We start from the raw sequence: 26,521 nt of genomic DNA, 5'->3' as shown, positions 1-26,521 counted from the left end.
GTGGACTCACCTACAGTCTGATAGTGGACATAAAGCAAAAACCCCTTTTTCCTCCTCTTGGGGACAGAGAATTGGCTGGATCATGGCCAGCCTCTCTTTTCTTTTAAACCCAGATCAAACTGAATGTGTTACTCGTGGGTTTCTAACCTTGCCTTAGATCAGTAGTTCTTCTGTTGTTAAATAATTTGCCTTAGATCATTTCTCGGAAAAGCTGGAAGCATTTCTGTGGCATTATTTCAACAATCATCCTTAGCTCAACTCTGTGCTTGTACTGTCAACCTGAGACCCAGGGAGAAGACCTAAACTGCAGTGAGTCCATGGAGGGGATCGGATCACTGCCTGCCTGCTTCTCGTTAATACTCTTTAAGCTGACCGCTAGCTCGAGGATTAACAAGTAATTTTAGAAGGCCCTTCCCCCTCACCCTCAGTTCCTTCCTTCTGCAACCCCAAGGGATGGTTCCCCAGAATTTAAAAATCAACACCCAAAGAACAAAATCACGATAGACAAAACCGACACTTTCTCAGTTTTCAAGGGTCAGGTGCATCTACAAATAGAACCACGAAATTTTCAATCTCTAGCAAGCAGTCGGAAGGACCTTCAAACCTAGAGGCCCCTGAAGGGAGGGAGGCGGTTTCCATGGCAACCGGGCCCCGGAGCGGTTGGCTCTCCCGGCTCCCTCCTCCTCCTCCTGGTAGTCCAGGGTACCGCCGGACAGCGGCCTCCGGTGCTCCGCGCCCTGATTGGCCGCACAGGCCGCGCGTTGATTGGCTGCGGCGAGGCCTCGCGGGCCGGCGGCTATGGAGGAGGCGGCCGCGGTTGATGGTTGACTGCTGGCTCCAGGGTAGGGGTCGCCGCTCGGGCGATCTCCTCAAACCTGACCAGAGTGCTTGGACTGCTGACGTTCGGCCTGGAGCCCGCGGGCGAGACCTAGTTGGGCTCCGCCATGCGGGCCGGGAGTAACGAGCCGGACGGCGTCCTCAGCTATCAGGTAGGGCCCCGCCTCCCGCCCCTCCCCGGGGCTCAGCCTCCTCATCCTCTGCCCACCCTCCTTTCTCTGCCCCCGAGTCGGGGCTCCGCAGGCCACTCCCTGAGGGCGAGGGGAGGCCAGCTCGGGACACCAGGGGGCGCTCGGGGCGGTCGGGGATCGGGCCCGGGCTGCGAATGGGTGACCTTGGGCCAAAAGGGGGAGCCGCATCCTTTGCGTGGCCGGCTGAGGAGCCCTGACGGCCCGCGGCCGGTGACCTCTGTTCTCCTCGGATCCTCCTTGCTGGGAAAGAGGCTGGCTTCTGGCCTTGCCGTGTCCTGCTGGAACGTGGGAGAAAGGGTAGCCAGGGACCTTGCTCTGGTGAGGCATGTCTCCTCTTTGTGTTTTTCTTTCAGGGGGTTTCTGGTTCCTCACTGGCTCAGAGGAAGAGCTGGAAAAGACTTGAGGCTGAGACCAAACCCTAACCCTTGTCAGTGTGGTCAACTTTATGACTCCCTCCATCCCGTTGCACAGCCAGCTGTCAAGTTCTGGATAGGGAAGTGGAAACGGGCTGGGGAAGTATTAAGGGGTCAGGAACAGGTGTTTATTTAAAGGAATGAGGAAACTAGGTTTAAGTAGCTGATAACCCAACTGTTGGGGTGGCTAATGTAAGGTAAAGCATTGGACTAGGGGTCAGAGACTGTAGGTTCAAATCCTACATCTGCCTCTCACAGGCTTTGTGACCTTGAGTAAGTCACTTGCCTCTTTGAACCACAGTTTCCGCATCTAGCAAAATGGGAATGATATTATCGGCTTTGCTTACCTCACAGGGTGATTTTGTGGACGAAATGAGGTGCTGTTTGTGAAAGAGCTCTGTAAAATGATGTTTATTGTGTGGCAACCAGTATAGGAGTGGGAGCTCATTGAATTCTCACTCCCCCCTTTCCTGTGCCCATCACGTGACGATGTGGTTACTGCTCTGAAAGAGGTGTTGAAGGGAGGTCAAGTCTGAAGTGGAGGGCTGTGAAGAGAATGATGGACCTTCTCAGAAGGATGACAGGTCTTGAAACAAGGGTCATGTTGACGTCAGGATGGTTTCTGTAAAGAGGCAGAGAAAACTTGAGTTTGTAGCAAAATGGGTATCACTGACTCACTCCTCTTCTTCCTGGTAATAGTTTACTACTAGATGATCCCATTGAGTGTGTCTGTGTGTGTTTGTGTGTGTGTGAATAACCATTTTAATCAGTCACAAAAATAAATGTATTATTTATAAACTGTGATGCGTGCTTAGAAAGGAAGATAGGCAGTGCTGTGAGTGTATATCACAATGGTTCCAGCTTTGGTCTCAGATCACAGATTTTGCTAAGGAAGAAAATTTGGGCAAAGATCTAAAGAATAAGTGTCAACTGAGGGAAGAGGGAGATCAAAGGGCTTTGGAGACAAAGAACAGCAGAGGAGGCACATCTGGTTAGAAGACCTGAAAGAAGGCCATTGTGGATGGAGCCATAGGGAGCAATGAGGGGAATGGTGTGAGATGTACTCTGGGGTCATAACATAGAGAGAGAGAAAGAGAGAGGAGCCAGAGAGAGAATGAGAGCTAATGAGATCATGATTACATTCTCCTCCTGAAAGATTTCTCTGGCTGCAGCAGGGAGAACAGGCTGGAACGAATGTGAGGAGACAGTGTCCTTAACATGCAGAATGTGTTCCAGTTGTATTGTCAAGATCATAATAACCCCCAGGCTTCTGTTAGTGCTCTGTGAAAATGGTAATTCCTGAGTGCTTCTGGGATAGGACAGAAAATAATTATCTCTTTTATATCTAGTTCATGAAACTTTTGTGGGCAGTGGGGTGATGAGAGAGCAAAGAATAGAGTGGAAACAGCAGGACCTCGTAAAGGCTGAGTCAGGTGATGGGCAAATGGGTACTTGAGATATAGGGTGGAAAAGAAACAAGAGTAGAAGGAGGAAAGGAAATGGGGGTGACTTGGGGGAGACACAGTCAATCGACTGAAAATTACCAACTAAGCCTCCTGTGTGCCAACTGAGCTGTGTGGAAGGGAGCGGGCGTTGGAAAGTGAGCAGACTGTGTAACTTGGTGTAAACTGAGATTCCAGGCATCACATCTAAATAACCTAAGTCTAGGCTGTTTTCTCTGGTTTGGACTACTGTGCTGGCTCCTAACAGTTTCCTTCTGCTCTTCCTTCTACAGTCCACTTGCCCCATGGCAGCCAGGGAGAGTTTTTTTTTTTTGGCTGCGTCGGGTCTTCGTTGCTGCGTGCAGGCTTTCTCTACTTGCGGCGAGCGGGGGCTACTCTTTGTTGCAGTGCGTGGGCTTCTCATTGAGGTGGCTTCTCTTGTTGTGGAGCATGGGCTCTAGGTGCACGGGCTTCCGTAGTTGCAGCACGTGGGCTCAGTAGTTGTGGCATGCAAGCTATAGAGCACGCAGGCTTCAGTAGTTGTGGCTCACGGGCTCTAGAGCTCAGGCTCATTAGTTGTGGCACAAGGGCTTAGTTGCTTTACGGCATGTGGGATCTTCTCAGACCAGGGGTTGAACCCGTGTCCCCTGCATTGGCAGGAGGATTCTTAACCATTGCGCCACCAGGGAAGTCCCAGAGAGGGCTTTTTTAAAAAAAAAATTAACTAATTAATTAATTAATTTTTGGTTGCGTTGGGTCGTCATTGCTGCCTGCGGGCTTTCTCTAGTTGCGGTGAGCAGGGACTGCTCTTCCTTGCAGTGCGCGGGCTTCTCGCTGGGGTGGCTTCTCTTGTTGTGGAGCACGGGCTCTAGGTGCGTGGGCTCAGTAGTTGTGGTTCGCGGGCTCTAGAGCACAGGCTCAGTGGTTGTAACACATGGGCTTAGTTGCTCTGCAGCATGTGGGATCTTCCCGGACCAGGGGTCGGACCCATGTCCTCTGCACTGCCAGGTAGATTCTTAACCACTGCGCCACCAGGGAAGTCCCCCAGAGAGAGCTTTTAAAAACACAAATCAGATGTCATATCCTATCTGGAAACCCTTCAGTGGCTTCCCAGTGCACTTTAGAATAAAATCCAAACTCCCTATTGTGGCCTACCAAGCTTCATTGTGACCAGGGCCTTGCCTACCCACCCTGACGACCTCTCCTCCACTCTCTCACCACGCACCCCTGCACTGGCTATCTTTCCGTTCCTTTAATATGACCAGCTCCTTCAGGCCTCAACAGCGTTGTTCTTGTCATTCCTGTGGACATTCATCTACCTGGGCCTTCTCGTGACTCAACTCAGATGCCTCCTCCTCAGGGTGGCTTTCCTTGGCCTCGACTTACAGTTAATCTCGTTCATATGATTCTGCTTTCTTTTCTTAATAGTATATATAACTTATCTGGAGTGTTCTTGTTTTGATTTCTTGATTACTATCTTTTCAAATAGAAGCTTCATGAGGGCAGGGACCGGGTTGAAAATCTTGTCATCTGCACAGTGGCTGGTATAAAATCTGTGCTCAGTTGCTGAGTGAATGAACGACTCTCTTGTATCCAAAGTCAATGTACTTCTCTTTAAGGCGCTCCTGGTCTTGTCAGTATCAGCCCAGAGCCTCAGACGGCCATTGCTCTATTACACGGAAGCTCTCCTTTCCCTGCTGCTGTGCCTTCGCTCAGGTATTCTAGCTGGAAAACTTTTCCCCGCTTCTCCACCTAGAATATTCCATTGGAATCTTTAACGTCTGGCTCCACGTCATCATCAGAATTTATCACTCACTCTTTTTTGCTCACAACCACCACCACGTGCTATAACTTCTTCCATCCCTTACTTGTGGAATCTACATGTTCATCTCTGCTGCTAACCTGCCAGCTCCCTTTCATGTTGTTGGTTGTGTAACTTGTTTTGAGTGCTTGCCACGTGCCAGGTACGCTGCCAAGTGCTTTCCATGCATTGTCTCCTTGAATTCTCTCAATAACCCTGAAACTTACATGCCCTTATTATGCTTATTTTCCAAATGAGGAAACCAAGATGTAGAGTGGTTAAGTAACTTCTAAGAAGTGGCAGAGCTGGCCGTCTCTAAAGAAGTGTCCTTCATCACTCTACATTACCGTGGCTTGTGTCTCTGACACCTGGACCGGTGACTGATTAAAAATGAGCACTTAAACGTGTTTGGGAAGATACGTGTGGCAAGGTGTACAAAGGATGTATTAGAGTGGGAAGAGCTGGAATGAAGGAGGCCAGCTAGGTGGCTATTGGTGGAGTTTAGGATGAGTTAATGAAGGCCTGCATTATTGAATTTTTTTTTTTTTTTTTTTTTTTTTTTTTTACGGTACGCGGGCCTCTCACTGTTGTGGCCTCTCCCGTTGCGGAGCACAGGCTCCGGACGTGCAGGCTCGGCGGCCATGGCTCACGGGCCCAGCCGCTCCGCGGCATGTGGGATCTTCCCAGATTGGGGCACGAACCCGTGTCCCCTGCATCGGCAGGCGGACTCTCAACCACTGCGCCACCAGGGAAGCCCTGCGTTATTGAATTTTGATGAGATCTCCGGAGGTGGTTATTGCAATTTTAGGAGTCGGTGAGCTCTTAAAAGGGATAGTAAGAGTGGAAGGAGATCAGAAAGCTTGAGGGAGAGCTCCTAGTTTGGACTGGAACTAGGGACAACTTGTAGCTTCAAAATTCTCCCGATCAGCACTTTCAGAACTGAGCAGAAAGAATTTTTGGAAGAGAAGGCTGGAGAGGTTGAAACCAGAAGCACTTGAGCCAAGTGGTGCTGGGAAGCGCAGGGAGGTTCAGAGAGGGTGCAAGTGGTGGAGAGGGGAGCAAGTGAATTTGGGCAATTACCAAGGCTTTTATGTGAATCAGGCCGGCTTAGAACGGGAAATTTTGAAGAAATCTTCAGAATAACAAATGCTGGTGAATGGCTGATAACTGGGAAGCTTGGCAGATGGGAAGAGAGTCACACTTTATGTTTTAAAGTAGACCTGAAAAACTCTCAGAGGCTAGTGCTCAGCGGCCCTGGCACGTGTTTGTGCTCAATAAATATTTGCTGAGCGAACGAATGGCTCTGTAGAGAGCGGATAACTTTTCTGAGGGTCATGGTCAGTTCATGGGAAGCAGTCAGTATGTATTTGCTGAATGTTACTGAACAAAAGTATCAACCAGAGCAGCTTCTCCTGTTACTGCCTTGCAATGTACAATCCGTCCGCCTCCAGCCCCTCCCCACGCACTAGGTGTTCCTTTCCTGTGTGGGAATTGGGGAACATGTGAGCATTCTCTTTATCTGGCATCACCAGTTCTACTGGGGAGCTTCAGTAGGAGAGGTGTGGACTTTCCTGCCAAGCAGAGAATTGAGGCAGGCTGGGGGGACAATTCAGTTTGCAAATTTACTTCCTTCTGAACTTGTAGATAATTGTCTTAGCTGACGGTTTGCCTTGGCAGGGTAGACAGGGCTCTCAGTTAAGCCTGCCACAGTGGTAATCAGGACACAGAGGAGCAATGTGTTCTAAATCTGCTGCTAGGTAACAGCAGCAAATCTGAGATAATGGAGAGGTTGGTTGTGTCCTGTAAGGTAGTAACAAGTTTACTCTGGTTTTGCTAGTTAGAAAGCCATTAATGTATGTATTAGTGTCTATTGCTGCCCTAACAAATGACCGCAGATTTACTGGCTTAAAGCAACACAAATTGATTAGCTTACAGTTCTGTAGTTCAGACGTTCAGCACAAGTCTCACTGCGCTAAAATCAACGTGTTGAACGGGGCTGTTTCTTTCTGGAGCTTCTAGGGGACAATCTGTTTCCTTAATTTCTTCAGTTTCGTGAGGCTGCCTGCATTCCTTGGCTTGCAGTTCCCTTCCTCCACAGTCAAAACCAGCAACACAGCATCTCTCAGACCCTGCTTTTGTCATCAAAGCTCGTTCTCCAGCTGCACTCTTCTGCCTCCCTCTTCCATTTTTAGGGATTCTTGTGATTACGTTGATCCCACTGGATAATCCAGATAATGTCCTTATTTTAAGGTCCACTGATTAGCAACCCTGTTTCCGTCTGCAACCTTAATTCCCCATTGCCGTGTAAGGTAATGTATTCATAGGTTCCAGGGATTACGATGTGCAAGTCCTTTGGGGGCCGTTATTCTGCCAACCACGATGTGCTAGCTAGTAAGTTGTATGGAACAGGAGTGACTCCAAGTAGGGTTCAATAAAAAAGTCACTGAGAAACCAGAGCCACTTTGGAATTTTAGGCCCCTAGCAGGCTGCTGAAGTGTCAGAATAGGAAGCTCATGGGTGTTCAGGAGCTCACGGCCACTGAGAGGGGGTCTAGAACAGCTGCATACATCCTCATGGAACCCCTTTTTCTTGCTATAGGTTGTCAGCATTCATTGAGGAAGTCAAATTGAGGGTGTTAGAGAGTTGGGGATCTTTGGGTCAGATTCAGTGATGGGCTCTACAGGGGGTCAGAATTCATGGGCTTTCTGGATGAAGAGGGAGTTGGAAGTGAATAAGGAGATGGAGAAGTATTGGAATTCTGGGCAGTAAAGGCAGTGTGAAGTACAAGGATTTAAGAAGGTAATAATACGACGATCTTTAGCTGTTTTCACTGTGGACATTGATCCATGATTAGGTGACCAGAGCTCTCTAAAATGACCAGGTTCTTTGCTTTTGGCAACGTTAGTGTATGATGTTAATGCATTGTAGTATATAATGTTAATACAGAGAGACTTGAGTTGACGTTCCTCCTGTCTCACTTAACTCTTGTGAGATCTTACTTAGCCTTGATTTAGGACTGTTGTGCGGATTAAGTGAGGTGAGATGTGTAAAGCACAATGCTAGGTATACAGTAAGTGCTCAGTAAGTATTTGTTCCCAGTACTAATTGTGGTGACTTAGTTTCTTGATTAGGAACCCTGGAAGTCACTTCTGTATTTGTTGATTTAAAATGATTGTGTATCAGAACTCAATAAGTACTTGTTGTTGTTGGGTGGGTGGGGTAGGAGGGTGTTACCTGAAACCATTGGATAAAAGATGAAAGGGTGGGACTTCCCTCGTGGCGCAGTGGTTAAGAACCTGCTTGCCAGTGCAGGGGACACGGTTCGAGCCCTGGTCCGGGAAGATCCCACATGCCGCAGAGCAACTAAGCCCATGTGCCACAACTACTGAAGCCCGCACACCTAGAGCCTGTGCTCCACAACAAGAGAAGCCACTGCAATGAGAAGCCCGTGCACCTCAATGGAGAGTAGCCCCCGCCCACCGCAACTAGACAAAGCCCGCGCGCAGTAACGAAGACCCAACGCAGCCAAAAAAAAAATTAATTAATTAATTAAAGAAAAAAGATGAAAGGGGCTCTGGAGGTGAAAGAGTCGAGACTGATTGCAGGAAGGGAGGCTGAGCTGAGTCTGGCAGTACTACCACCCTGCAGGTTCAGAGTGGAGCCGCAGCGAGGGGTCAGGGAGAGGGCTCAAGGTGGGCTCCACTGCCTGCTGCTTCTCCCTCGCCTGCAGCCTCTGTGTCTGCTTCAAGGATCTGGGGCCATTATGTAAGACTCAGCCCCACCAGTGCCTTTTAACTTGTCCATTAACTGTAAGTGAGAATCTGGTCTGCTACTCAGCTATAATTCATTCATTTGTCAAGCCTTATAACAGTGCTTTCTTTCTCATGATGTGCCTTGCAATTTCAATGTTTTAATGTGTATTTAACCCTCTGAGTTCTTTTTATCGTACTTAGTCCTTCCGGTAGGCACCCAAGTCAATACACATTTACATAGTGGGTCATTCTCATGAGCCAGTGAGACATACAGAAACAGGGTCTTTTCTCTAGTTCATCCTTCTTTCCCTTTCTCTTTCCCTCCCTCCCTCCTTTCCTTTTTCTCCTAAACTTATACAGTGTGGTTCTTACGATTCTAATATTTTCTGAGTCACAAGCTCCCCTGAGAATCTGATGAAAGTTATGGACCCTCTCCCAAGAAAAATGCACCCTCACACATAATCCTCTGAAGCCCATTCATAGGAACCCTGGAAATCCATGGTTAAGAAATCCTCTCAGCCATAAATAATGACGGTATCAGAGGAAGTAATAATCAACTGGTGAGGAATCTGCAGCAAGCACAGACCAATGAGCCTTGATGTTCCTTTCTTTTCATTTTTTATGATTTTAAGCAAACTTTAATATATTTGAAATTTATGGAACATTTTAAGCATATACCAAAGTAGAGAGACTTGAAGTACACCATGACCTGGCTGCAACAATGAACAAACAACCTATCTTGTTTCGTTTATGGGTCTACCCATTCTCCAGATCCCAGACATCATGTAAGTAAGTATGTATCACTTGAGATTAAGGGCCCTTTTTTTTAAAAAATGACATAATCACCATATTACAATACAGGCATACCTTGGAGATATTGCAGGTTCAATTCCAGACCACCACAATAAAGTGAATATTGCAATAAAGCAAGATGCACAAATTTGCTGGTTTTTCAGCACATATAAAAGCTATGTTTATACTATACTGTAATGTATTAATTGTGCAATAGCATTATATCTAAAAATGTACATACCTTAATTAAAAAATACTTTATTGCTAAAAAATGCTAACCATCATCTGAGCCTTTAGCAAGTCATAATCTTTTTGCTGGTGGAGGAGCTCGCCTTGCTGCTGATGCCTACTGATGGGCCAGGATGGTGGCTGCTGAAGGCTGGGCTGGCTACTGCAATTTCTTAAAATAAGACAACAATGAGGTTTGCCACATCCATTTACTCTTCTTTCCAAGAATGATTTTTCTGTAGCCTTCAATGCTGTTTGATAGCATTTTACACACAGTAGAACTTCATTCAAAATTGGAGTCAGGGGCTTCCCTGGTGGCGCAATGATTGAGAGTCCGCCTGCCGATGCAAGGGATGAGGGTTCGTGCCCTGGTCTGGGAGGATCCCACGTGCCACGGAGTGGCTGGGCCCATGAGCCATGGCCGCTGGGCCTGCACGTCCAGAGCCTGTGCTCCGCGACGGGAGAGACCACAACAGTGAGAGGCCCGTGTACCACAAAAAAAAAAAAAAAAAAAAATGGAGTCAGTCCTCTCAAGCCCTGCCACTGCTTTATCAACTAAGTTCACGTAATATTCTAAATCCTTTGTTGTCATTTCAGCAATCTTCATAGCATCTTCACCAGGAGTAGATTCCATCTCAAGAAACCACTTTCTTTGCTCATCCGTAAGAAGCAACTCTTCATCTGTTCAAGTTTCATGGTGAGATTGCAGCAATTCAGTCCCATCTTCAGGATCCACTTCTAATTCTAGTTCTCTTGCTATTTCCACCACATCTGTGGTTACTTCCTCCTCTGAAGTCTTGAACCCCTCAAAATCATCCATGAGGGTTGGAATCATCTTCCTCCCAACTCCTGTTAATGTTGATATTTTGACCTCTACCCAAGAATCAAGAATTTTCTTAATGGCATCTAGAATGGTGAATCCTTTCCAGAAGGTTTTCTATTTACTTTGCCCCTACCCATCAGAGGATTCACTATCTATGGCAGCTACAGTCTTATGAAATGTATTTCTTAAATAATGAGACTTGAAATTCAAAATGACTCCTTGATCCATGGGCTGCAGAGTGGATGTTGTGTTAGCAGGCATGAAAACAACATGAATCTCATTGTACATCTCCATTAGAGTTCTCGGGTGACCAGGGGCATTGTCAATGAGCAGTAATATTTTGAAAGGAATCTTTTTTTCTGAGCAGTAGATCTCAACAGTGGGCTTAAAATATGCAGTAAACCATGTTGTCAGCGTATGTGCCGTCATCCAGGCTTTGTTGTTTCATTGATAGAACACAGGCAGAATAGACTTAGCATAATTCTGAAGGGCCCTAGGATTTTGGGGATGGCAAATGAGCATTGGCTTCAACTTAAAGGCACCAGCTTCATTAGCCCTTCACAAGAGTCAGCCTGTCCTTTGCAGCTTTGAAGCCAGGCACTGACTTCTCCTCTCTAGCTATGAGAGTCCTAGATGGCATCTTCTTCCAATAGAAGGCTGTTTTGTCTACACTGAAAATCTGTTCTTTAGTGTAGCCACCTTCATCGATTATCTGAGATAGCTAGATCTTCTGGATAACTTGCTGCAGCTTCTGTAGCAGCAGTTGCTGCTTCACCTTGCACATTTATGTTATAGAGACGGCTTCTTTCCTTAAACCTCATGAACCAAGCCCTGCTAGCTTCAAACTTTTCTTCTGCAGCTTCCTCACCTCTCTCAGCTTTCATAGAATTGAAGAGAGTTAGGACATTGCTCTGGATTACATTTTGGCTTAAGGGAATGTCGTGACTATTTTGATCTCCTATCCAGAACGCTGAAAGTTTCTCCACATCACAGTAAGGCCGTTTTGCTTTCTTATCATTTGTGTGTTCACTGGAGTAGCACTTTTAATTTCCTTCAAGAACTTTTCCTTGGCATTCACAATTTGGCTAACTCTTTGGTGTAAGAGGCCTAGCTTTTGGCATATCTCGGCTTTCAACATGCCTTCCTCACTAAGCTTAACCATTTCTGGCTTTTGACTTAAAGTGAGAGACGTATAACTCTTCCTTTCACTTGAACACCTAGAGGCCATTGTAGGGTTATTAACTGGCCTAATTTCAGTATCGGTGTGTCTCAGGAAATACGGAGGCCTGAAGAGAGGGAGAGAGATGGGGAACTGCTCGTCAGAACACAGACAACATTTATCGATTAAGTTTGCTGTCTTAAATGGGCATGGTATGTGGTGCCCCAGAACAATTACAATAGTAGTATCAAAGATCACTGATCACAGATCACCATAACAATATAATAATAATGAAAAAGTCTGAAGTATTGCAAATTACCAAAATGTGACACAGAGACATGAAGGGAGCAAATGATGTTGGAAAATGGTGCCAATAGTCTTGCTTCATGCAGGGTTGCCACAGACCTTCAATTTGTAAAAAATACAATATCTGTGAAGTGTAGTAAAGTGAAGCGCAATAAAATGATGTACTCCTGTATTATTATTTTACTTAAAAACTGACAGTAATTCTTTAATATAATCATACACCCATCCAGTTGATTAAATTTCTGTTAGCACCTTATAGTTTTTTAAAATAATTTTTTGAACCAGGATCCAATCAAGGGCCACACATTCACATTCAAGCCTGACCTTTCAAATGCTGTGGCTGATGGTGTTTGACAATGGCTCTGTTTTCTTTGGCAGGACAAAGAAAGTGGATGAACATTTATTCAGTGACTTTAGACTGTGATTAACCAGTCTAAACTAGGGAAACAAACAACAAGTTGATTTTCAACCTGAATATTTTAGATGATCGACCTTACTCTTTATATTTTGCTTTTATAGTCTTAGAGTCAAGAAATCAGTCATCCCTCCCTCTGCACCACAGCCCCGCTCCAGATTCCTGCTGTGTTCTATGCTGTGTGAGGTGTCTGTGGACAGTACTAAGCATTGTAATTAATTGGTCCCTGCCCTCCAGATATTACAAACCTGTGGGGAAGCCAACATGAAAAATTACTCGTATATACGTACATAGGTATACATATATGTGAAGTTTTATGAGGAAATATATGATCATATGAGAAAGAGTTAAAAAAACTAATAAATATTTACTCATCAAAATGTATTGGATACCCACCACATACTGGACATTGTACTAGGTGCTAGGTACATAGTGGTGAACATAAGACACAGTACCTACCCTCCTGTAACTTATAGGAGCACAGGCTACTTACAGTGGTAAGCTACTGTATTAGGCTCTAGGAGAACAAAAAGATGAAAATATGTGACTCCTGCTGTCAGGAAATTCACAGATAACAAATAAGTCTAAAATAAAGGTAAGCTTTTTCCACCTAAAAGTTATTCTTTAGAAAGGACTTGACTTATTGTATGAGAGTCTTTACAACTTAGCTGGAAGTGAAACTGACATGCTCTGGGAGATTGACTCAAAGCATCTATGGTAATGAGGAAAACATTGATGTTAAAGATGTATCTGACGATTTTGAATAACATTACTTTATAAAATGTGAGAAAAGTAGTATTTCTAAGTTAACATATTGTTTTATGTATCTGTAATCGTTTGTAAATATTTCAGTATGAATACTAAAAGATAAGGATTCTTTAAAAAAATAAGCATAGTACCACCTAAAGAGAAAATAATTTCTTTAATATCATAAAAGATAAACATTTCTGATTGTCTCAAATGTCATAACTTTAAAAATTACTTTATAAATAACTAAAAATTATTTTAGTTAGTTTAAATCAGTATTCAAATTAAGTCCACATACTGAGATTGGTTTGTTGTCTCTTTTAACCTATTGGTTTTGCCTTCCTCTCTCTCTTTCTCTTCTTGCAATTATTTATTTTAAAAAAGGTGGTGGGGAGAGGATTTGTTCTATAGCTATAGTTTTCCACAGTCTGGATTTTGCTGATTATACTCCTGTGGTATTTTTTTCCCACTGAACTCTGTTTCTTTGTATTTTCGGTAAATTGGTATTTGGATTTAGAGTCTTGATCAGATTCAGGGACAATTTATTTGGTGAGATTACTTCATGCGTGGTGATAAGGTCTCCCATTAGGAGGCACACAGTGTCTGGTTGTCTCTCTTTTTGTGATATTAGTGGCCTTGAAAATCAATGCAGTCCATTAGGGATTGCAAAATGGCGATGTTCTAATTCTAACATTCCTTCTTCATTTATTCTTTTCTATAATAAGAAACTTCTCTCATCTACTCTATGGTACCACTCTATGGTACAATTTAAATAGGAAAGTTGGGATAAATTTTTACCATTTTGCAAAATAATGAGTTGGTTTGCTAGTATTATCCTCCAATGTTGACCAATTAGCTAATTTTTAAAGTGACATGGTGAACTCATGGATTTAAACATATTTGATATATTCAATCTGTTACAGTTATTACCCTTACTGATGTTCAAATTGTCCTGTTTTTGGCAAGGGACCTCTCTAAGTTGGATCCTGAGCCCTTTTGACACAACCCTCGTTGTCTTTGAATGTCTTTTAAGAGAAAATGGCATTTTAAGAGACCACAATCTAGGTGCTAATGAGACTTATTACTATTGGCTGATCATTTTTTCTAGGCCTTTAGTCTGGACGGAGCTAGGAAATATAAATTTACAGATTTTAAAGCATTTAAAGATATATCATTGTTGATACTTCCAGTGCTTCCAATTCAAATTCAGGACTATGTGTCCTGCAACCGTATCTGCTTTCACACCTTCTGAGAACCCCAGGTCTCAGTCACACTGAGAGTGCCAGAAAGTTCACATAATCACTCATTTATTTTATCTCACAGTACACAACAGTCTCAGAAAAATAACACCAACACTACAACAAACAATATGACAACTAAAAAGCAGTTTAAGATCTTTTCAAATGCTTTTTGTCCTTAGGATATATGTCACTAAGAACGTTCTTAGGATATATGTCTCTAAGAACGTTCAGTCAGTTATAACTTTATGGTATAAAGTTACTTGGAATAGTTATGCCATCAGTTTGGCACTTGTTTTCATTTTGTTTTTGATTCGTGGGAATTGCTTTTTAAAATGTAAAATTTTGGGTTTTTTAAAATTAATTAATTTTGTTTTAAAATTATGTAAAAAATGTGCAAAATAAGTTATCTTCAAAGAAATTTAGTTTCTATCCTTATCTTCTTTACCCCATTCCCTCCCTCCTCTGTAGGTAACTATTTAAAAACATCTTTTACGGCTCGCTCATTCTTCCTATGTATGTTTTTAAGTGTAAGCAGATGTTTTTGTTCCAACACCCTTTGTTAGATAAAAGTTAGCAAATTAAACAGTTTCCTCCACCTTGCTTTTTATTTAGCTTTTACATTTATTTATTTATTTATTGTTTTGCGGTACACGGGCCTCTGCACTGCCGCGGCCTCTCCCGTTGCAGAGCACAGGCTTCGGACGCGCAGGCCCAGGGCCATGGCTCACGGGCCCAGCTGCTCCATGGCATGTGGGATCTTCCCGGACCGGGGCACGAACCCGCGTCCCCTGCATCGGCAGGCAGACTCCCAACCACTGTGCCCCCAGGGAAGCCCCATCTTTTTAAGTTTTTTAAAGATACGAGTTTGTATTAAAATTACAAAAATGTAACATTATTAAGGTATGATTCATGCAAAGTGCCATGTTTCTGAACTAAAATAAATGGATGAGAATGGAACCTAAAGAAGTATTAGACATGTAATTCAATACTTAAGACAATTACAAGTGATTCAGATTTAGTTTAATTTTTCAAAAAGATCATGAAATCTTTTGCAAGACTCTTGAAAATGACTCCTACAGAACAAAACGATAGAGAGAAAACATTTCAACAAAACATTTAACAACCACATTGCTCAAGTATTAAGGACAGAGATCTAGAAAGTAATACATATTGATTTACTTTGCATCTTGTAATTACCTCTGCTATCAGTGCTTCTTACTATCATGGAAACTCTCCCACAATAAGCGTACATCACAAACATTTTGTACTTAATTTCACAAGGTCACAGCCCTCCTGAGAGCCTATTCATGGACTTCATTTTCAAAAGTGGTAACGATTTCCAGAAATTGACTCATTTTCTCATATACATCCTAGAAATGCCACCTTCTCACTATCTTCCACTTATTTTGTGACCAAAAACTACCTAGAATACCAACGAGCACTAACATATCTGGCTTGAAAACATTAAACATTTTTGGATGTTGCTTCCTATCTTTTAAGTACAAAAAAGGCATTTCAATAAAAACAAATATATAATGAAGTCATGTTCCTTTGTGTGAAGAAATATGAATGAACTGTGCATTAATATTTAAAGGCAAAGTAGTTCACTGCCAAAACTTTAAATGTCTCACTTTAAATGTCTCAAGAGCACAACAAATTCTGAACACACTAAGATCATGTTGCTACTTCAGTATTCTTGGGAATGGTGAGTGGTCAGTTGGTCTGTGGTTTAGGATCAGTTTCCATGCTTGTTTCTTGAGCTGCTTCTACCTTTGCGGGCTTTTCATAATTTTCCGTTGTTTGATTAAGTTCATGGAGGACAGTAAGAAGAACGTAAAACTGTTTCCTTCTCAATTCCAGCGTATCTTCAACACCTTCTTTAATATGTGAAAGATGCTCTAATTCTTTACGCAGAGCCTCTAGTTCCTTTAATGTCTCACACCTGTCTGGATAATGGTGGATCACTTTTACCAATGCATCATATTCTTGGTGATTTTTTCGTATTCGTTTTGCTTGAAGAATTTGCCTTTTGCACTCAGCAATTTTTTCATGTGCTTCAGCAATGCTACATTCTATTTCTTTGTAAATTTTTTCATAATTTTCCATTTCTCTGAGATTCATATCATATACCCGCAAAGTTTTGCGCATTGAAAATTCACATTGGGACAGCGTGAGCAGCATACGTTGGTACTGGCTGTAGTCCTCTTCCTGGGATCCAGAGTAGCACCATTTAATGAAACTTTTCACTAGCAGATTAATTCTCCGATCATCTCCAGCGCCATCTCCATCAATTAGGAGACGCTTCCGTATGATTTCGTCGTCAGTCACGGACCCCATGGCGTGGGCGGCGGCGGCGGCGAAAGCTGAGGCGACGGTTGGCGGCGGTTGGCGGGCGACGGAAGTCGAACTCCCACAATGCAGCGGGGTAAACAGTTATGGAGGCGGCGGCGCGTGCGACCGTCCGCTCACACGCCGCCGCAGCCGCCGCCGCCGCCGCCGCAGGCGGCGGCAGCGGCGACCCTGCGCTCCCCGAACTCCCCAGGGGGCGGCCGTTCCACCTTGCTTTTCAAACTTAATATTATATCTTGGAGATTATTCCATGGTAGTAATAATATATAATTTAAAATATGCCTATAAAACTAAATTGATAAATAAAATACTGTAAATTGACATTTGACTATTTTAGCTACTTCCCTAAAAGTTTGGCCTCGAAAACTGTTCTTGAATCTTTTCATTGGGAAAATGGATTGCTTTATGTTCAGGGTTGCCTTATTTGGGAGCATAGGTGGGCAACTATAAAACAGTACAATTGGAACCGGAAGTTGGAAATTTGAGCAGGATCTACAAGGATGGTGAGGATTTGGGTGTGCTGGAGAGTTGGGGAAGGACCTGCTGGATGACCAGACAGTGTGGAATGTGTATGGTGCCTACGGGATCAGAGAGCCTGGCTAGAGCTGCAGGTTTGGTAAAGGAAATTGATTGTCAGGGAAATAATTATTTGAAATAATTCAGGATCTGGTGAGGGTCTTGATAAGGTAGATGCCATTATCTTTGTTCTTTTAACAAAGATTTATTGAGCACCTACTTTGTGAAAAGTCTGCAGGGTGCTGGGGAAACGGGGAAGAAAGATATGGTCTCTCCCTTAAGGAGCAGAGACATTTCATTACTAAGGAGAAATACAGTGTGCTGTGGGGGCATACTAATGGGAGGTAGTCAGGGAAGCCTTCTAAGGAAGTGCGTTTAGGCTGAGATCTATGGGATGATGAATAAGTGTTAGCTGCTGGTGATGGACGTGGGAGTAGCAGGGAGAGGGTGATAGTTCTAGGCCGAGGGGCAGCCCTCAGGGAAGAAAATGAGTGTGGTTCCATAACTGAAAAAATGTCCTCTGTGTTTGAAAGGGCTGGACAGTGGAGGATAGAGAGGATCAGAGATGAGAGTGAATTCGAGAGAAATTGCAAACGAGGACTTGATAAGAAAAAGGAACTGTTTCCTGGAAGGCATATGATAGGCACTCAATACGTGGAATGGATGAATAAATAAGCTTGAGATTTCAAATGTGGACTACGAAGTGATGGAGTCATGGGTAGGAGTAAATAAATGGGCACAGGGTACTAGTCTGGAAGGCAGATTAGTTGGGTTTTAGACACATGGATCTTGAGGCGTGACATTCTGGCCGTTTGTCAAATACCAATCCTCACAGCTTCAGGCTACTGTTGAAATTGTAAGGCTCAAGTGTGGGAAACAAAAGATAGAGTGCTTTTCCTTGGGAATTATGGTTAGAAGAAGGAGATGAGACTTAGGGTGGGACAGAGGAGAAGGGTGGAGAATTTCAAGGACAGAGTGGTAAACAGAGGTCAAGGACACCAGCTTGTACCAAATGAGACAATCTGGTTGACACCACTTGCAAAATGCCAACATGTTATACAGACATATGGGTGGAGTGGGGAGGGGTGGGAAAGGCACGGGATCTGCAGTCACAAGACCTGGACTCAGTCCTCGCTCTGCCTTTTACCATATTTCTGACCTTGGGCAGTAATTACTTAAAGTTTTCTGAGTATCCGGCTGCTTATTTATGAAATGAGAAAGAATGGCTGCCATGTTTGCATCTCAGAGATATTGTGAGATTGAAATTAAAAATATCTGTAAACTTGGGCTTCCCTGGTGGCGCAGTGGTTGAGAGTCCGCCTGCCGATGCAGGGGACACGGTTTCGTGCCCCGGTCCGGGAAGATCCCGCATGCCGCGGAGCGGCTGGGCCCGTGAGCCATGACCGCTGAGCCTGCGCGTCTGGAGCCTGTGCTCCGCAACAGGAGAGGCCACAACAGTGAGAGGCCCGCGTACCGCAAAAAAAAAAAAAAAAAGTAAAAATATCTGTAAACCATTGGGTTTTCCCCCTCAGTGTTGCATAAAGGGTGTGGCATACACACGGTACTTGAGTGAGTGTTTTTTTGGGGGGGCTGCGCAGCATGCGGGATCTTAGTCCCCCAACCAGGGGTCGAACCCATGCACCCTGCAGTGGAAGCGTGGAACCCTAACCACTGGATCGCCAGGGAATTCACTTGAATGAGTGTTTGAATGAATGTAGGGGTATTACTGTGGCTACTAATTTATGTTTCAACAGAGACCAGATGAAGAAGCTGTGGTGGATCAGGGTGGGACCAGTACAATTCTCAACATCCACTATGAGAAAGAAGAGTTGGAAGGTAAGCACTGCTGTTCTGTGTACCGAGGGAAATCAGCAAGAGGCAGCCTGGCGTGGGAGGAGCAGCTTTGCCATCAGGAGACGTGGGTTGGAGTCCTAACTCTTCTTCACTAGCTGTGAGACCTTGGGAAAAAAATCACTTAATTTCACTTAGCCTCATTTTCCTCATATGTTAAATAAAAGTAGGGATAATAATACCTGTCTCACTGTTAGGCTCTAGTAGACAGACAGCTTGTGAGACAGTACTTTCAGCACAGTAAAGTCCAATATAAATATTAATAAATGACCTATTCCTTGAGAATGTGAAACACTCAGATCAGTTTATTGATTCTTGACAACTGCTTGGAAATATAGATACAAATTTATACAAAAGAAAATAAAATACAAATAGTTTTAAAAACTCAGTTTGGCCATAAGACCCTGTTTTTACCCCATTTCCAATGTATGCTCTTCCCATTCTAACAATACCCATTTCTGCCTGGTGTTTTCATCTAAACAAGAAAAGGGAAAACACACACGCACCTATAACATATTTGGTGAGAGTTCACAGCATAGAGTTGTATAAAAACCCACTGAAGTGGAAGGGAAGGAAGAGGCCTTTTAATTGACCTGCTCTATCTAGTTTACCTTATCAAGGCTCTTCTTCCTTTCTCTCCTCTCCCACCCCCACTCCCCCCATGACCCTTTTGTGCTGTCCTTCTGCTTTCCTTTTTCCCACGGAGCCTAGTTTCCTGATAATGATGGCAATGCTCAGTTTTATTAAAGAAAGGCTCGCGTCCTCTATAGCTTGAACGAGAACCCACATTTGGCTCAAAAGCCTTTGTGCAATCTCTGCAGCATCTCCTGCAACGTTGAAGGCTATGATGCAGTAACTTTCTAATGACTGAGACAGCACGTGAAGTGTCTCTCTGTACTGCTTGTTCCTGTGCTGGTTTTTTTTTTTTCCATCAAAGTTGTACAGTCCCCAGAGAAAACTCGTCCTTTGGATGGGAGAGCCAAAGCTGTAGAGGCTGACTCATCCTCTGGGTCTGTTACCATGAGAACTTACGTGGGTGGCTCTGTGGAGGTCAGTGGAGTTCAGACATATCAAGGTCGAGCTTTCGAAGTTATTTTGACCAGATGGAAGAAGAGCCAGTGTGGGTTTCAGCAGTTGGGAGAAAGGGGAAGAAGGAGGGGTGTGGAGGTGGGAGGCTAACATTTGTTGAATGACCCTTGCGTGACAGGCATTCGATTAGGCACTTTGCACAAGTCGTCTTTTTAATCTTCACAGCAACCCAGGCAGGTAGGCATCATCCCTATCTTACGTGATGGGGAAACTGCTCAGGGTCATCTAGCCTAACAGCAGGTGAGGCTGGGATGGAATTCTGCTCTTTCCACTCTGCCACACTGCCTGCAAGGGAGGACGGTACCCAGCATTAACCACCTAACCTCAGCTTCTTGCTCCATCATACGAACATTTTTATGTGTTGCCCCACCCCTCCTTCTGCCCTGATAATCCTATTGCCTCCCTACCGTCTCACTGTACCGTGGGGGTACTTTTACTTTTAGTTTAGTTGTCTGGGCCCACTAGACCTTTGCCCTCAGCAAAGAGGTAACCATTTATGAACACTCTTATCTACTTGGGAGTAGAATAATAAGACTGGGCAAACACTCTTGGATCCTGAGGACTGGGTTCCATCACAGAGGTCAGCTGAGTAATTGGCAGTAGGAGCATCTTCTCAATATGACATCATCTATTCCTTACGTAGTATCCATTTTCCTGTAAAAGAAGGCCGTCTGTGATGATGGCATTGCTAGGAGAAAACAGTCCTTTATACATAGACCTTTTGGAAAACTAGAATCTTATTTATGTTATAGCACTTAAAAAAAAAAAAGCACTACAGGCAACAGAGGACTTGGAGTGCCCACGCCTCAGGCCTGATGTAGTTCTCAAGCAGCTCTGGAGAGGAGAAGAGGAAGTTGGGATTTGCTGGAGGATCGGCTATGCTGTGGGCCCCGCCCTGACTCATCCCGAGGGCAGCCCTAGGGCTCAGTGAGGCTGCACTCAGGGAAGTGCTGTCTCTTGAAGGCGTGGAATAAAATCAGTCCCACTCTGATGGAAGACAAGTAAATTGTTCTAACTGTGTTCTGATTTGCCATGTGTGCCATGATACAAGGTTCTGCGGCAGCAGATAAAGCTCTGGGTCTTCCTTCTTCCTTCCCCTTTGTTCTATACCCTCTACACCACGTGACATAAACCACTTTGAGAACTACTTCTGAGAGGTAGTCTCTGGACGTTGTTAGAGACTTGTAAACGTGGTTTTTTTTGGCAAAAATTAACTCCATCAGCAGGAGAAGGTGCATTAAACCATAACATCGCTTTTTTTACATACATGGGAAGAATCAAAAGCAAACAGTAGGACAGATTTCCGAAGAGAAACTCGCAAAGAGCAATAGTCCATGATTGCTTCAGTGGACTCTCCCAGTCCCAGAAGAACACCGAGCAGTGGCTTTAATTAGAGGAATGGCTTTTTCCGTCTTTTCTGGCAGGTCATTATTCCTGATTAACTACTAGACTAATGAATCCTAGAGTAAGTTTGGTACCTTCTAATAAGTTTTCAACAGAGGTAAGAGCCATTTGGCCTTCGTTATAAGTTGAAAAAAAAAGGCTTGCATGTGCTCCACATGTTAGACTCCCCCCGCGGTTCCTGACTTTGTGTCAACTTGAAGTCCAGGGGTTGGGACACCCGTCTGTCCGTGTGAGCTAGCGAGCTCTGCGCATGCTTAATGAACAGTGTGCTCGGAATGTACTCCGCCTCGGAAGGTCCAGGTTCCATCTGCAGGGTGGGCTCCCCCTGTGATTTCTGTCCTGCTCTGCAAGGTTCCATCCCAGTTCACTAATGATTGCTCTCTGTACGTGTGTGCATACTTATTTAAAAAATAAATTCTAAAATTACATCTTCTAATAAGTTTTTACTAAATGAATACTTGTATTTGCACACAGTCCCCAGAGAGGAGGTTTGACAATAACTGGAAAAAAGACTGGAAAGAAGGCAGAATTTAGGTGAGTAGGTAGGTAGATGAGGGGGATGAAGACTGTGTGGGCAGGAGAGCAGTTGAAAGGCCAGCAAAGAGACCACAGGATTGGTTTAGTAAAGTTGTTGGGCTGCAGAATCCCGTTAGATGGACTGGATTTTATTGGTGCTGTATTCATTTCCCAGTGTCTATTTGTTTGTCTTCTTTTTTGATTTCACTCAGAATATCCAAGTCCCTGCTTCCAAGTCTCCAGCCTAGAAACTGATGCCTAGTTTTCTGATAACCACTCGGTCATTCTTAGCTCTGTGTCCTGCTGGGGCTTGTTTTCATTTTTGCCTGTCTCTCTGGTGTTTTCAAAAGGCAGGTGCTGTGGTTGGCTAATGTTTGTGGGAACTGATTGGACCAAAAAAATTTCTTAGAGAAGGAAAAGTCTTCCTTGCTAACTCTTTCCAAAAGTCCCCTTATCCAGGAACTCTTCCTGGAATACGCTCTCCATCCTCAGGCTGGCTAGGACCTTCTCAATCATCCCATGCCCTGGTGAGTATTTCATCCACTCGAAACACATTCACTTTGGTTACATGTTCCTGTTGTGACCCCTTTCAGATCAGAGGCCTTCTTAGTTCAGGTTGTGTACTGCTGAGGGGATCCTAAGGGGTTATGTTCCTGCTGGAGGCATCTAGGAGGTATTCCATTTTCTGAATATTTGTGGAGTAATGACCACGTGGAAGATACCGTGCTTTGTTATGTGAGGGATTCCAGGAGGAAGAAGGTCTGACCTGGGACTTGGAGAAGCTTGCAGATGAATAGCGGGAGAAAGACTGATAGATGCCTAACTTTAATGCAAGGCATAAGATAAGTTCATAAGAGAATGCTAGCCAAGGACTCAGGGTTGACAGGAAAGAGGCAGCACCTCTGATCAGGGGGATCAGCAAGAATACCAAGAAGGAAGGTGCATTTGCAATGGATCTTGAAGGAGTGAGACAAGTCGGTGTCCGAAAGCATTGGTGCATCTGTGGAAGAGCAGTTTGGTTTAGGTGGAGGGGAGTGTGAGGTGAGGGTGGGAGCGTCAGCTGAGGCCATGAGGAGGAGACGGAGTCAAAACCAGGCTGTGGGGCTTCCCTGGTGGCGCAGTGGTTTGAGAGCCCACCTGCCGATGCAGGGGACGTGGGTTCGAGCCCTGGTCTGGGAAGATCCCACATGCTGCGGAGCAGCTGGGCCCATGCGCCACAACTACTGAGCCTGTGCTCTAGAGCACGTGAGCGACAATTACTGAGCCCGTGTGCCACAGCTACGGAAGCCCACGTGCCTAGAGCCCGTGCTCCGCAGCAGGAGAGGCCACCGCAATGAGAAGCCCGCGCACCGCAACTAAAAGTAGCTCCTGCTTGCCGCAACTAGAGAAAGCCCGCGAGCAGCAGTGAAGAGCCAGTGCAGCCCAAAATAAATAAATAAAATAAAATAATTTATTAAAAAAAAAACACCAGGCTGTTCTCTTGTTGTTGGTATAGATGCAGAAGGTGTACATGTCTAGATTTTTTCCCCCCAGAACATTTATTTGGTGTGAGCATGTGTGGGATTTCCACTTTGATCTCTCTTGAGATGATCACTCAGTTCTTTTAGAGAGCTTTCCCTTTGTTTCCCTGTTGAATGTATAATTTGTTCTAGAGAAAGAAAAAACTAGAAAGGAGGCTGGGGCCCGAGCATGCTGGAGCATGAAGGGTCCCGACTATAAGAGTGAGCTGTGATCAGAGCAGTGCTTCCGGAGGATTTGTTTGTAGGATCGAATTGGTGGGGGAGGCAGGAAGGAGGCCCCTGCTGTTGTCAAAGTGGGAGGAGAGAAAGACTTGACATCTCTAATCTATGGGATGGAGTGCTGAGGGGCAAGGTGGAAATCCAAGGTAATGCTGAGGTTTCAAGCCTGGAAAGTTGAGAGAATGCCATGAACAGAAACATGGAAGAAGCGAGTATGAGTCTGATTTCAGGTGGAGGATGGTGAGTTTGCTTTGGAACATATTGAGTCACTGGAGATAAAGATTTGGGGATCATTTGCAGAAGTAAACTTTGAAATCAGGAGAGCAAATATCACTAAAAAGAGAGAAGAAAGGGACCAAGGACAGAAACCCGGGGAACCCTCCTTTGGTGGATTGTGGTAAGGCTGGAGAAGCAGTCAGAGGAGTGCAAATGAGCCAGGGAAGGCCGTGGTACAGGTATGGGAGAAGCCCAGACCACCAAGGGGAGGAAGTAGTCAAGGGATGGGGCTGCCGCCTGGAGCATGGTGGGCTCTCCAGAGAGTCTTTTGAATTGAACTGAGAGAGACGTAAGATGATAGAGGTTTGGTGATTTAGTGGCTTTGGCGTCCCTGATGAGGGCCGTTTCAGTGGAGAGCGGCCACGTGCAGAGGCTGTGGAACAAGGGGATGGTGAGGAAAGGGAGCTAGGTCGGCACACTGTTCTTGAACATGACTTAATGGAGAAGGGAAGGGGACAGGCAGAGACTTGGGAGAATAGCACTGCACTGGGAACATTTCTTTTTTATTTTTATTTTAAAATATTTATTTATTGAATGAAGAATTCTTTAAATTGTTATAGTGTGCAAAAGTTTCACACACACGATTTCATATAATCCCATAATAACCCTTTTTTCTCCCTACTCCTATATTGCCTATCCCTCCTCCCCGCCCCCCACCACTGGTAACCACTGGTTTGTTCTCTATATCTGTGAGCCTGCTTCTTTTTTGTTTTATTCACTAGTTCGTTGCATTTTTTAGATTCCACCAATAAGCGATATTATAGAGTATTTGTCTTTCTTTGTCTGATTTATTTCACTTAGCATAATGCCCTCCAAGTCCTTCCATGTTGCTGCAGATGGCATTATTTCATTCTTTTTATGGCTGAGTAGTATCCCATGGTATATATGTACCACATCTTCTTCATCCATTCATCAGTTAATGGACACTCAGTTTGCTTCCATATTTTGGCTATTGCAAATAATGCTGCTGTGAACATTGGGGTACATGTATCTTTTCGAATTAGTATTTTTGTGTTTTTCAGATCTATACCCAGGAGTGGAATTGCTGGGTCATATCATATGGTAGGAATATTTCCTTTTTAGGTAAGAGGGACTTGAGAAACCCGTGGAAGGGATGGATGGAAAGGAGAGACTGAGGATAACTGATGAAGTGGGACCCAGTGGGGTGGGAGGCGGTGCTCATTAGCCTGGAAAAGAGGAAAAGCTGGAGGAGGAAAGTGAGCCTGACTGAGAATGGAGGGAGTTCCCAGGACAGGGCCTGTCTTTTCAGTACAATATGAAGCAAGGTCACCTGCTCAGAGGAAGTGTGGGTGCGGTTGTCGATTTGAAGACAGTGACTAAAGACTGTAACAGCTCCCGTGGTGGAAGATGTGCGGGGGCAGCCTGAGATCCAGAGTGTCGAGCAGCAGTAACTGGGCAGAAATGGGGGAAGATCACTGCTCTGTGTATCCAGGTGTAGCATCCCTGCAGCTACTGCTTCTGGGCTCCAGGCTCACCAGGAAGACCGGGGAAACCAGGTGGAGGTGAGAGAGGCCTGGAAGTCAGGCACAAAACAAAATAATGTTTATGGATGGAATGAGAGAGCAGGAAGGAGGAACTAGAGAGGAACACTATGGGATCACTTACTTTCTTGTGTTCCCCTCTTTTTGTAAAATATTTAATATCTCTCCCTCATGCTCCCAGCCTTATGCCCCTTATGATTTGTAACTAGTCTCTCACTGTTATTCTAGATGGTGCAGAAAAAATATAATGGAAACTGATCCTGGAATTTACTGGCTGCTAAAATTGATTCCAGGCATCGTGTTAAGCATTTTATGTACATTTCTTATTTGCTTCTCACAAAAATCTTCTGAGTTTAAAGAATAAGCTTCAGTATTCCTTTTTAAAGACAGTCACAGAGGGCTTCCCTGGTGGCGCAGTGGTTGAGAGTCCGCCTGCCAATGCAGGGGACACGGGTCCGTGCCCTGGTCCGGGAAGATCCCACATGCCGCGGAGCGGCTGAGCCCGTGAGCCATGGCCGTTTGAGCCCGCGACGGGAGAGGCCACAGCAGTGAGAGGCCCGCGTACCGGGCAGGTTGACCTGAGCGCTTAACCACTTTCTCAAATGGAAGTGGCCTCCCTGCCGAGACCTGCTGTAGGTGTCATGGTGTGACTGCATCACGTTTTATCAATTGCTCAAATCGTTGTAGTAGCAACAACTAGCGTTTGTTTTGGACTCTACAGTTTGCAAATCATGTTCACGCCCATTATTTCCTTTGATCTTAACAACATTCCTGTGAGGTTTGCAGCCACGTACAGGACTGAGACCTTCAACTCCCCCATCTCTACAGCTTCAGTCCTGGAGGTCTTTGAAGTTTTATCATTACAGCGTTGTGACCAAGCCAAAGGACTGTACTCTTTTTCTTCTCCCCTCTCATGTATACTAGCCTCCTTTTCATGAAGGAGTTCTCTCCACAGACCTTCTGCTTCTTTTCAGGTCATAGGACTCTGTACGTGGGGGTCCGGATGCCGCTGGGCCGGCAGAGCCATCGGCACCACCGAACCCATGGCCAGAAGCATCGGAGACGAGGGCGGGGCAAGGGAGCCAGCCAGGGGGAGGAAGGCCCCGAGGCCCTGGCCCATGGTAACACCTCG

General features: G+C 44.8%; 2 protein-coding genes across 17 annotated transcripts in view; one reads left to right on the top strand and one right to left on the bottom strand.

Moving 5' to 3' along the window:
* SLC4A8 (solute carrier family 4 member 8) overlaps positions 1-26,521 on the top strand; it is a 102,521-nt gene that overhangs the window by 22,929 nt on the left and 53,071 nt on the right. For 4 of the 16 annotated variants that reach the window (XM_079936070.1, XM_079936068.1, XM_079936059.1 and 1 more), the window contains exons 1-3: positions 599-1,346; positions 18,767-18,848; positions 26,364-26,510. In XM_079936070.1, coding sequence (XP_079792196.1) covers positions 945-1,346; positions 18,767-18,848; positions 26,364-26,510 — 631 coding nt within the window. In that variant the 5' untranslated portion in view covers positions 599-944. Of the gene's footprint in view, positions 1-598; positions 1,347-16,881; positions 17,000-18,766; positions 18,849-18,948; positions 22,400-24,909; positions 24,971-26,363; positions 26,511-26,521 lie in introns of those variants that run through there. The other 12 variants (XM_079936073.1, XM_079936071.1, XM_079936060.1 and 9 more) reach the window with 10 other exon arrangements.
* On the bottom strand, positions 14,597-16,618 carry LOC307194517 (THO complex subunit 7 homolog). The gene has a single exon (XM_079937675.1). It carries the CDS (start codon positions 16,482-16,484, stop codon positions 15,861-15,863), a length of 624 nt encoding a protein of 207 aa, XP_079793801.1. The 5' UTR covers positions 16,485-16,618; the 3' UTR covers positions 14,597-15,860.

This window comes from Stenella coeruleoalba (genome assembly GCF_951394435.1).
Source record: "Stenella coeruleoalba genome assembly, chromosome: 11".
Taxonomy (NCBI): domain Eukaryota; kingdom Metazoa; phylum Chordata; class Mammalia; order Artiodactyla; family Delphinidae; genus Stenella; species Stenella coeruleoalba.
The sequence above is the reverse complement of the archived record's forward strand: the minus strand, read 5'-3'. Positions and strand labels throughout refer to the sequence as shown.